Genomic DNA, 13,168 nt, shown 5'->3' with positions numbered 1-13,168 from the left:
CTGCAGAGTTTTTCAAAGGTTCAGCATAAGTTTCCTAAATTATTTGTTAGTTTCCGAATTTGAAAAACGTGATCAATGATTCCGTGTCATGACTCTATGACTCTATGACCCTATGAATACCTGACACGAGACATATAATTAAACTACACAAATAACTTTTCCTGAATTCAGGTAAAGCTTTTAAAACTGGCAATGGAAAATCTGGTGAATGAAACGATCATATTTCAACCAATAAGCAAAAAATGTTCTGATTAACAACTTATAACATTCTTATTTAAAACCAAAAAAAAAGCTGACAGTTGCAAGTAGATTCAGTATCGTGTTTTCGATAGGTTTCTAACGAAATATAGTCTTCCTGGGCGTTTACAGGCACAAAGCTAGAGGAGGCCATAGACTGGCAAATGAATGCTGGAGTGTATGCGATTATTTGGAAAGACAGGATATTAAGACATTATGCAGTTTTGTTTCTGTTCATAAATGATCGCATTAATTCAATAATGTGGGATTATCTAAGTTCTGGAAATATGATTGGAGAAGTGATTTATATAGATAGTGAACGTTTTAAAGCCAGTAAGTCACTTGTGAAGACAGTGTGCTGGTTTTTTCAGTGTTGCTACGTAGTACCCCGGAAGAAATAAATAGACATTCATCCTAGGGCATTTAAAAACTGGTTAGGGAGACAATTGAGGTTTCTGTTTCAAGGATCAAACCTCCCTTGACATAGCAAGAGTCCATTAGATGGGAAAATTCTGAAGATTGGAAAATGGCAATGCTACGCCTTTGTGCTGAAATAGGTAAAACAGGAGAATACAGACGAGTTAGCCTAACATCTGTCAAAAAGGAGGTGTTAAAAACTATCAATAAGTATGTTATAACCATGCACTTAGAAAAGATCTGGCAGTAGAGTATCATTGTGTGAAAGTAAGATCATGTTCAACAAAATAATTTCTTTTGTGGAAGTAGTAAGCATTTTGGATCAAGGGGAGGCAGTGATTAAATTGTGCTTTAAATTTCCAGAAGGCAGGTTATGGGTTACCTAATAAAATGTAAGTACAGAAGTTAGAAATCCATGGTATTATGTTTAACATATCCAAATAGATAGAAGATGGTGTTAATAACAGGGGAGATAGAATATATATAATGAAGCCCCTTTCTTCAACGCAACAAGTGAAAAGTGGAGTGCCACAGGGATCCGGAGAAAGTGAGGAATACAGCTGCTGTAAAGTCAGAGTCAAAATGTGTCGACTAGAAAAGCACAGTAGTTCTGGCAGCATCCAAGGAGCAGGAATGTCGCCGTTTAGGGAAGAAGCCCTTCATTAGGAAGAAGGGGTTATTTCCAAAACGTCAACTCTCTGCTCCTCAGAACCTATCTGACTTCCAGCTCCATTTTTTTTATTCTGCCACACTGATCAGTACTGGGACCTGACTTCATAGCATTTATTTTAGTGAATTATGCAGATGTGTGAACAGACGAAAGGTCTCATTTCTAGATTTACGAGTAACGTAAGAAAAGGCAGGAAAATGAACAATGTAAAGGACAAAAGTAGGGTACGAATGGATGTAGATAAAATGCATGGGCGCAGATTTAACAATGCACAATAATGATAGACCAAGAGGAATAGTAAAGTAATATATCATCTAAATTGTGAACGATTACAGAGCTCTGAGATACATAACGATCTCAAATTCAAAGATCATAAATTTCAAAAGATTGCTCCATTGATGCAGCAAAAATTAGGAAAACTTATCGAACGTTATTTCATATTAAAAGAACAATTGACTGAAATTGGGGAGCTTATGTTGCTATTATATAGGGCACTGGTAAGACCACGTCAAGTGCAGTCATTGAATTATCGAGGTCGACAGCTAAGAAAAAAAACTGTCTTGTCCATCAAATCTGTGCTTGTCCAAAGCAATCAACGTAAAGATTTCCGTATTTCTCCCATTATTTAGAACATATAACATGGAACATTTTAGTGTAGTACTGGCTCTTCTGCCGTCGAAGTTGTGCCGACCTGTGAAATCAATCTAAAGCCCATTAAATCTATACTATTCCATTTTCATCCATATGTTTATTCAATGACCATTGAAATATCATTAAAATTGGTGAGTCTATTACTGTTGCATGCAAATCGTTCCAATCCCTACTCTTCCTTTGATATATGTCCTCTATTTATAGCTAAGTCACCTCGTGCTAACTATCACCATCCGAGGAAAGATAGTCTCACTCTCCACCCTACCTAACCCTCTTATTTTCTTAGATATCTCACTTAAGTCACTCTCAACCTTCTTCTCTCTGACGAAATCAGCCTCAATTTCCTCAGTCTTTCCTCGAAAGAACTTCAGTCTGTACCAGGTAACATCCTAATAAATCTCCTCTGAATCTTTTCAAAGCTTCCTCATCGTTCCTATAATGCAGTGAACATAACTGTATGTAATACTCCAAGTACGGCCAGTGATTTATACAGCTGCAACATGACCTCATGGCTCTGAAACTCAATCACTCTACCAATAAAAGATAACACAGTTTGCCTTCTTATTAACCCTATTAACCTGGGTGGCAAATTTCAGGGATCTATGTACATGGACACCGAGATCTATCTGCTCATCTACACTACGAGGAATCGATTAACCATTAGCCCAATAATCTTTACTCCTGATGTTCCTTTCAAAATGAACCATTTCAAACTTCTGCATTCAACTCCATCTGCCACCTCTCAGCCCAATTCTGCAGCTTATCTTAGTCCTAATGTAACCTGCAACATTCGTTAATACTATCTACAACTCTACCGAATTTATTGTCATCAGCAAATTTACTAACACATTCTTCTCCGCCCACATCCAGGTCATTTATAAAAGTGACAAACAGCAGTGGCCCCAAAACACATCTTTGTTGTACAAAGTTAGTAACTGGACTTCAGGATGATCATTTCCTATCAATCACCAGCCTCTGTCTTCTTTCAGCTCGTCCGTTTCTGATCCAAACCGGTAAATTACCCTCAATCCCATCCTCCTTATATTGTGCAATAGCTTACCATGGGAAACCTTATGATACGCCTTATTGAAATTCATCTATACCACATCAACTGCTTTATCCTCATCCACCTGTTTGTTCACCTTCTCAGAGAACTCAATAAGGCTTGTGATCCAGCACCTACTCTTCACGAAACTATGTTGACTATCCCTAATCAACTTATTACTTTCTAGTTGTTCACAAATCCTAACGCTTATAATCTTTTCCAAGACTTCATCCACACCGAAGTAAGGCTCACTGGTGTTTAATTAACATGCCTAAACTCCGCTTCTTGAACAAAGGGACAACATTTGACATCCTCCAGTCTACAGGCACTTTTCCTGTAGACAGTGAAAAAACAAAGATCAAAATCAAAGTCTGTGGAATCTCCTCCCATCCGGCACAGGGGACATGTCTATTTTCACTGTTTCCAGAATTACTTAATACCTTGAAATTGTGTACTTTAATCCAGTTTCGTCTACTAGTCTGTTTCTCAGTATTCTCCGCGACAACCTTATATTTTTCTAGCGTGAATAATGACAAACATTACTCATTTAGCGTTTCACCTAACTCCTCGGAATCCATACGCAAAGTCCCACTGCTGTCCTTGATTGGCCCTAATCCAATTCTAGACATTCTTTATTGATGATAGTTAAAGAGGGATGTAATGAATTTTAATGAGCTCAGATATTATTTACGAGACTAGCATCTGGAAAGGCTGAGGTTGGGTTTGTATGCACTGGAGTTTAAAACGAACAAGAAAGAAACATGTAAGATTTTGAGGGGTATTCGCAAGGTGGATGGTGAGGATTTCCTCTTGTCAAGGAATCTAAAATTAACCTTCACCGACGAAAGACAAATCGGATAGCACCGTAAAAACAGAGATATTAGACACTTTGAGGGACAGAGTCCCAGAAAAGCACAACATGGAAGCACACCCTTCTTTCCAACTCATGCGTACTGACCAGATATTTATGGACATTTAAACGGACATTGGATAGGCATATGGAGGATAGTGGGCTAGTGTAGGTTAGGTGGGCTTGGATCGGCCAAAGGGCCGGTACTGCGCTGTATTTTTTCTATGTTCTATGTTCTATGTTCTATATCCTAACCTAATCTATTTCCATTTGCCAGCATTTGACCCATATCTCTCGAAAACGTTCCTATTCATGTACATATGCTGCAATCTTACCAGCCTCCAGCACTTTTTTCTTCTTATTGCACATCGATGATGAGTTTTGTAACAATCCTTCAAAGAGCATTTCAAGCATAGTTTTGGAGTTTTTTTAAAGATGGAATTCAGACTGGTGTTGATTTTTATTGTATAGTAGGATATTTCAATTGTTGGAGCAGTCTACTCCTGCTCCTTTCGTGCACATGTTCCTATAAGGATGCATTCTGAGAATTCTTAGATGGCAATCATTGACACCTATGTCATCTACATTGATATTTTCTTTGATTATTCATTATGCAGAGCACCCAGTTCGAGTGCCCAAAATCACAATTCTCAAACCGTCACCAGCAGAACTGAGAGAGAAAGGAAAAGCAACAGTGGTGTGCCTTGTTACTGACTTCTACCCCGACAACATCCAGATCCACTGGTATGTCGATGGCAAGAAGGAGGAAAATGAAACTAAAATTCAGTCAGACCCCGAATCAGTCGCAGAGGAAGGGGGTAAATCTTACAGTGTCAGCAGTCGGATAAGATTCGTAGATGAGGAATGGATCAAGATGAAGAACGTTGAATGCAGAGTTCATCATTATGCAAATGGGTCGGACCATACTTTGTACACGTCAGAGTTTGAAGTCAATGCTGGTATGTTCATGATTAGGAAACAAAATGCTGTACTTCGAACTCCAAAAAAGCAATAACTTGAATTTGGAGAACTTGGATGCTCTTTTATATGAAATGCAAATCAAGTCCACCTTTCATTAATTCAGTGGGGTTTTTTTTGCAATAAACAGGACACAATAAAAATTTTATAGTATATCCATTGTGTATATTAAAAAAGTGACAACAGTCAGAGTACACCAAAGCCAATGCATCCTCCAGCTCTCAATTTCCTTTTATATGATGATTGCAAAAAATATCCCAGCCACAATTCAACTCGGCACAATGAATTGTAATGTATGTATGCTTTTAAAGGCAGGAAAGATGCCGAGATACAATGAGAGAGAAAAAGAAATGGAAAGTGGGGTGGTGTAGGCATTAGTTTTTCTTTTTGAAGTACAGAAAAGATGAGCCGAAGGGACTCGTCAACATTGTATACTTATCTGATTCTGCATTCTGTTGTTAATTGCTTGTATATCTCATTTCTTTCAGAAATCTGCGGCATGAGTAAAGGTGAGCCTCAAAATTACTTCTACACTTTTGCAATCCGTGATTTAAAGTCTTTTCCCTGCCTATACGGTTTCTCAGATCGCTCTGGGTGTGTGTGATGTTAGCTGGAAGATTGAGGAGGAGTCTCTGGGGTTATTCTGTTTGGAGATCAGGGCCTTAAATGCCATTTTTATCAGAATACTCATCTAATACCCTTTGCAATGACTCAATTAAGCCTGCCTCCACCACATTTCCACAGATGGAGGTCATGTTGAAGAAGCATGAAAGCTGCAGTGGTTTTCTACCAGGCTTGGAGATGGCAGAGAACTAGCAGCTCGAATGGAATATTTAATGTGTGTGAGATTGTGCACTTAAGCAGGATGAATACAGGTGTAACCATTTTCTAAACAGGGAAAGGGTGAGGAAATCGAAAGAATAAAACAACTTTGGAATTGCAGTTCAGGACTGTCCTAATGTTAACGTGCAGATTCATGTAGTTAGGAAGATAAGTAAGATGTTTGCATTCATATCAAGCTGGCTAGGTTACAAAACCAGTTTTGTACCACTGAGGCTCTCGTCAGGCCATGTTTGAAAAATTGTGAGCAGTTCTCGTCCCAAAATCTCAGAAATAATGTATTGGCTCTTTGAATGATCCCGGGATGAAATGCTTGTCAAATGAGAAATGGTTGAGGACTTTGGGTTTCAACTCGATGAAGATTAGAAGGGTGAGGGGAAATCTGTTTGAACCTTACAGAATCCTGAGATGCCTACATATTGTGAACGTGCAAAAGATGTTTTCACTAATAGGAGAGATTATGACCCAAGGCTATAGCCTCAAAGTTAAAAGGCAACCATTTAGAATTGAGATTCGGAGGAATTCTTTCAGCCACAGAGTGGTGATTCAGTGGAATTCTTTGCCACGGAGGTTCTGCAGGCCACGTCAGTGAGTGCATGTAGGACAGGGATTGGTAGGTTCATAATCGTAAGCAAATCAGGGGCCACGGGGAGAAGGCAAGAAATAGTATTGGTAAACATATGAGCCATGAATGAATGGCAGAGTAGACTTTATGGACTGAATGACTTAATTCAGCTCCGATGTTCATGGTCTCGTGTCATAACCACAGGCATTGGGAAATATTGTTGTTTTTTCTTTCTGTCACATTTCAGTCTGTTCCATATTCACCCTGATCCATCTACTGAGTGGAAACAATTCTTCCCTATCCTATCCAGTCCTGTCTTGATTTTGAAAACCTCCATTGGATCACCTATTAGCCGTCTTCTCTCCAAGCAGCATAGTTCTAGCCACCTTCTAATTGCAGCAACAATGCGATGGGAGTAAAGAAACACAACATGAACTTATTTTGTTGGTCAACCGAAAGCCACTGTGGGGCCAAAGCCCGAGAAATTTCCCTCAAGCAGAGCATTATTTGTCCAGATCATTGTGGTTGATATTTACTGAGGCTTATACATTTATGCCTAAGGCACTATAGAGAACCAGTACTGATGCAGTTTTCGTATGTTGGACAAAAAAGTAGCCATATCCTTGGTTTTGCATTTGATATGAAAGATAACACATGTGTAGAGCCCTGTTTCCAGGCTATCAATTTCCATTATGGAACTCAAATACATTTGACTCATTACGGCGCATATCTTACTCACCTTACTCAAACGGGTTTTCTGCTCAAATTTCCAGTTCAACCATTGTCTTGTACTGTGCGGTGAAACTTACCATCGCTGAGAGTGCCCCAGAGGGTTCACTGGCTGATTATGTTGTGTATAATGTCCTATCACAGTGGAAATTCTGCATGAAATATTTCCATCATTCTTCCTTGGATCAAAGACAAAGTCTTTCCTCAACCATATTTAAATTGATTTTTGAGAGATGTTGACTTCGTTGCTGGGTCTAAGTTTATTGCCTGTGCCTCGTCGCTATTGAGAACGTAGAGTTGAGCCACCTTCTTGAATCGCTGCAGTTCAATTGCTGGAGGTTGACACACAATCCCCCGAGGGAGGGATTTTCAAAATTTTTACATAGTGACAAGTGATGGAAAGGCACTGTATTTCTACAGATGACTTGGAAGGGAAATTGAAGGTGGTGGTGTTTCCACGTACTGATGTCCTTTTCCTTCCATATTACAGTGGTTGGTGATTTCTAAGGTGCGATCTGAGAATCCCTGATGAATTGCTTCAATGAATTTTGGATATAGGGCAGACTAATCTTACTTAGCGCCAGTGGTGATGGGAATTGTTGTTTGTGCATGTGGTACCAATCAAAGATGGATGCTTTGTACTGGATCATGTCAACCTGCTTATTCCATAATAACCCTGGGTTCATGACTTTTAAATGTGCCTCTTCAGCAAAATTAGCAATTTTTTTAACCTGTCAGTAAAGAGAAATACCAACCTTTTCCACTCCATTCACTTCACAGAAGCCAAAGTCCAGAGCATGGGGACAGCAAAATTGACATACCTTATGATGTTTTGCAAAAGCATCTTGTATGCACTGTTCGTGTCAATAATTGTTTGGAAGTCCAAGGTAAGATTTAACTGACATTAGTACTCAAAAGTCTGTGTTATATGGATAAAGTTAGATCCTGAATAAATATCTAACAAAATAAATCATATTAGCCCTTTGGTTGTCTATGCAAAGATGCATTCCCACAAAATTTCATCTTTTCCACGTTCATTCAAGAGCTTCCAATGTAAATTCTATTATTGTCTAGTTCATGCTTATTCCTAGAACTACTATGACGTGAATAATTTCTTCCGTTTATGACTCCTGCTAGTATTGTCACACGTCATTCCTTCATTTTACAATGTACATAGAAATCAATCGCAAATCACAGAGGATTGGAACTTCAGTTGATCTTTGAAGGAACGACATTCCTGAGTATATGATGAAGGGAGGTTCAGTCAAAGCATTCAAAGGCAACAAAACTTCCATTTAGGATGTAATAGTGTGTAGAGCTACTGGCAGCAGAGAGGAGAGTCGAGCAAAATATAATACCTATTCCAAGAATTGGAATGAAACAAAGTTAATAAGTCGCTGACTAGGCAGATTCCATTCAAATCCCATCAGCGTAGTCAGTCAATAAATTAAATCATAGATTAAATAGAACTTCAGTAAGGCCACATTACAATATTGTGCAGAAATATATATCCATACTGCCTGAGGTTGGGAGGCTTTGGAATGGGTACAAAAAAGGCTTAAGAGGATGTTGCTTGGTTTGGAGGGCATTAGCTATGATGAGAGATTGGATAAATTTGGTTTATTTTCACTTGAACGTTGAAGGATGTGGGGAGACTTAACAGAATTGTAAAAAAAAACTTATGAGTCATTGTCAGAAGGGATAGTTTCAGTATTTTTCCCGGGCAATTATGGGTTGAAGAGTGTGGTGCTGGAAAGCGCAGCCAGTCAGGCAGAATCCAAGGAACAGGCGAAACAATATTTTGAGCATAAGCCATTCATCAGGAATCAGGCTCATTTCTGATGAAGGGCTTGTGCCTGAAAGGTCTATTTTTATGCTCATTGAATGCTGCCCGATCAGCTGTTTTTCCAGCATCACACTCTACGATTCGAAACTCCAGCAACTGCAATCCTCACTTTCTTTTCCCTTTTTCACATACTGGTATGCCAATATCAGGGGGAAACATAGGTTTAAGGTATAACGACGCAAGTTTTAAGGAGATATCAGAGGCAAGTGTTTTACATAGAGGGCGTAAGTGCCTGGAATGCGCTAACAGGTGAGGTGATGGCAGCAAATACACGAGCAGCTCTTATGAGAATTTTTGACAGATATATAAATAGGCAGGGTACAAAATGGAGACTGACCACACAAAGGCAAAAAAGCTTTTAGTATAGAAATGTATCGTGTGTCAGCATAGTCTTGGTGGACCAAAGAGATTCTTCCGTTGTTGTACTGCCATTTGATCTTTGTAAATGATGCATACTTCAAAGCTAGTCCCTCTAATGGCACCATGAAAAAGCCATTACTTTTCATAGAAGTCCATGGTTGTTTATACAAGGAAATCCGCACTTTTTATATAACCTGGCCTACCTGTGCTTCCAGCCAAAACGTGAGGTATTCGGCCCGTCACTGAAGAGGCCTCACAGGCCATTTAATGGTACTGAGATTATCATCTCCAGGATAATTCACAGCATTATCATCAGGGACATCACACTGAGAAATACAGTTTAACTTTCTGTTATCCGTGTGAAAAGAAACCGACCAGACTCATCAAGCAGTCAAGTTTTGCTCCCAACTTTCTGAAAATTATAGTTTCTTTTAGCCAAATTAGTAAGTTTCACAATTCTCTTCATCATGTTCTGTCTTATCAAATATTACAGTTTGTCTACGTTTTGCTAAGTTTTTGGGACCCAGCTAGGCACCTTACATCCAAGCTTGCTTTACAGCATCAGAAGTGTAGCTGCATTATATTGAGTCCATTCATGTAAGTCATAGGTATAAGTTGTAGCTAATTAATATCTCGGCACTGGTCCTGGTGGCGTTCTGTTAGTTAAAAGTATCCGAGCAGGGGAAATGTTAGTCTTGTGGTATTACTGCTAGGCTCTTACTTTAGAGAACCAGGGAATGTCTGCTGAATCGATATTCAAGTCCTGGTGTGGCAGATGGTGGAGTTTGAATTCATTTTGCAAATTAATCTTGGATTAGGAGTGTTTTTTTTCATAACTATGAAATCATTATTATTTTGTTGGAGAAAACAAATCTGCATTACTAATGCCCTTTAGGGAAGAAAACGTCTGTCCTAAGCTGGTCTGGCCCACATGTGAGTTCAGATGCATAGCAATATGGTTGACTCCAAACTGCCTTCTGGACAAATAGATATAGGCAATAAATATTGACGTAGTCCATGATACTCATAACCTGTGAATGAATTTTTTAAAAGACACATTTCATTATATTCTCAATTTTGTGATACCACTGCAGAAATCAATGCCCATGAGAATAAATTTCGATGTTGACTATCTTTTTGAGTCACTTATTAATATTTATCAGATGTTAAAGACTTTTCGTTGTTGAACAATGCTACATGTCCAGGAATTGGCTGTTATTTTTTTAAGATTCATGTTGGTTATTGCGACACATGTTGGCTATTGCTATGACAATTGGCGAGTTTGAAGTGAAGACTCTATTCATTTGTAGCAGGGAGAAGTATCGCCACAGTGCAGCGGTACTCTCTCACTTACCTGCCCCGGAATACTACAGAGAAATAGACAAATGGGTAAGAGATGCAATTTAATGTTAGTGTATGGAAATAGAATATCAGGAGGGACAATATTAATCATCTAAGACTCAGGCAGGGTGCGAGAATTGAAGTGCTTAAATAGCATCACCGAGTTAGAATTTCAGTTTTCAGCAAAGCCTGGAGAAACTAAAATTCTTTAACCTATCAACGAGATTAAGGAGTTTGTACGTTGATGTTTCCAGGAATAGACAATTTGGGTTATAAGGAAATGTTGGGCAGGCTAGGTCTTTCTTTCAGTGGAAAGGACTAGATTGAGAGCCGACCTTTAAAGAGTTATAAGAATATGCAGACTATAGGTAAGGTGAACGGCAAGTGTGCTTTCCTCAAGACGGGGTTTTCAAGACCGGGGACATATTTGTAAGATGAAAGGAGAAAAATATTAAGAAGACATGAGTGACATTTTGTTTTAACATAGAGAGTGATTAGTGTGAGGAATGACTTTCCAGATGAAGTGGTGGATGTGGGTACCGTTACAATGCTTAACATACATTTAGATAACTACATGAATAACAAATGTTTGGACAGATATGTGTCAAGCACAGTCAGGTGGGAACGATTTAGTTTGAGATTATGGTCAGCACAGACTGGTTCGACCAAAGGATACATTTCCGTGTTGTATGAACCTTCGACTATGAATATGACTTTACGAAATATTATAAAATTCGAAATGAGGATAAAACGTTCCCTGTGGCTGAAGGACAGGGAGTAAAAGGCACAGAATGGCTAAACGAGCAGAGAGACGCATTATGCTATTGTTTTATAGCTGTGAGATGTTATTCTCTGGGATGTGCTATCTGAATCATTACTTTAAACTGTTTCAATATTCATGGAATGTCAATCCTTGATTGAGCAGAACCATGGATACAGAGAAGGAGCAGTGAACAGGAAAATGTCTTTCGAAGTCGGAGGCTGAGGGGTAACCTTATAGAGGTGTATAAAACTATGAGGGGCATGGATAGGATAAATAGACAAAGTCTTTTTCCTGGGGTGGAGGAGTCCAGCAGTAGAGGGCATAGGATTAGGGTGAGAAGGGAAGATATAAAAGAGGCCTAAGGGGCAACTCTTTCACGCAGAGGATGGCACATGTATGGAATGAGCTGCCAAGGATATGATGGAGGCTAGTACAAGTACAACATTTATAAGGCATCTGGATGTGTATATGAATAAGAAGGGTTTGGAGGAATATGAGCCAGGTGTTGGCAAGTGAGACTAAATTGGGTTGCGATAACTGGTTGACATGGATGAGTTGGACCACAGAGTCTTTTTCCTTGCTGTACATCTCTATGACTCTAAGTGGTGCATACAAAATGTGTTGTTCCTTTCGTACTGGATTATTATCTATTTCTCTATACGACTCAAACGCAGTTCTTTTCATTTCATGCCAGATCTCCCGCAGCAAAAGATTTGACTGAACACAATGAAGACGGTGGAACACACGAGACAGCATGGAAGGAGGAACTATGCAATATGTGAATGCTAAGACAGTGGTTTGCTCTTGTTTACGTCTGCTGCCCAAGCAGTGTATCAAGACATTACTCTCAACAATGTGGTCATGTGAAGTGAGAGAGCAGCATTAGAGCCCTTTCTGCTTTCAGGTGTCTATATCTTGACACGTATTTACGTTTTTATTATATAAATAAGCTTCAGCTTTGATGAATGCAAGATATTTCAGCAAGTAGTTCATGGATAGCCAATTTGTTTTTGGATCGTTTGAACTTTTAAATACAATCACTAAATAGTACAAGTCAATTTGATCCATCATGCAAAAACGTCCTCTTAGTGTCAGAATTTGCTTTACGCATTTTCAAGGCACAAAATAAAACAGTTTCGTGTAAAATCTTAACTTTAACTTCTATACCGCTCCTCCCTTTCATTCTGTATTATCATGTGTATATTGTTAAGACGTTGAACTTTGAAAGTGATTCAAATGATTTTTTTTAAAGCAAGCTGTTATTTTATCTCGTTTCCATTCATGCATCAATGTAATTATGAGTTTTTGAATGACATTCCTGGATTTTAGTCAATCTTGTGGGATCATTATTTGGTGTGGTATCCTTGATGGAGCTAGCATTGACAACCTGTTTGTGAATTTCTGCAGCCTTCCTCCTTGGTTTTTTTTTCTTAGAAGAAATAAATAGATGAAGTTTGAAAGCAATGTGTTTTTCAATGTTATTTCATCTAAACAAAGCATGACCGAAATAATGTTTTGTTTGAACAATGATGACATACTCAAAAAGTTTGTTTGGATGACAGAGTCAAAGCTTACCTAGAAAAGGTAGCTCAGAGTATTAACGTTCACAACAGACATAACTTTTTTAGAATACCAAAACGCAAGTAAGTGGTTTAATATACGCATGTTCTGATGCAACAGGTATCAGAGGGAAGAATGTTTTCTGTCTTTTTTATGTAACTAAATATGATGTCCATGGCATCAATGAACTAATGAAATTTTACATAGTAAGTATTTATTGATTAACCTGTTAAGAAATGCTACTGCACATCTCTGATGCAAGTGGTACTTGAACTCGGTTGTCCTAACTCAGAGACAGGGACACTTCCACTCGAAA

The 13,168-nt window shown here is 38.7% G+C and overlaps 1 gene segment (V, D, J or C); it reads left to right on the top strand.

Annotated features, from left to right (window-relative positions):
- The window catches only part of LOC140468451 (M1-specific T cell receptor beta chain-like), a 62,373-nt gene extending 49,668 nt beyond the window's left edge, over positions 1 to 12,705 (top strand). Inside the window, 4 exon segments of the C gene segment in view lie at positions 4,488 to 4,829; positions 5,337 to 5,357; positions 7,763 to 7,869; positions 11,987 to 12,705. Coding sequence covers positions 4,488 to 4,829; positions 5,337 to 5,357; positions 7,763 to 7,869; positions 11,987 to 12,013 — 497 coding nt within the window.
- The last annotated feature ends 463 nt before the right edge of the window (positions 12,706 to 13,168 follow it).

The sequence above is a fragment of the Chiloscyllium punctatum genome, chromosome 47 (assembly GCF_047496795.1).
Source record: "Chiloscyllium punctatum isolate Juve2018m chromosome 47, sChiPun1.3, whole genome shotgun sequence".
NCBI lineage: Eukaryota > Metazoa > Chordata > Chondrichthyes > Orectolobiformes > Hemiscylliidae > Chiloscyllium > Chiloscyllium punctatum.
This window is presented reverse-complemented; position numbering and strand designations above follow the sequence as displayed.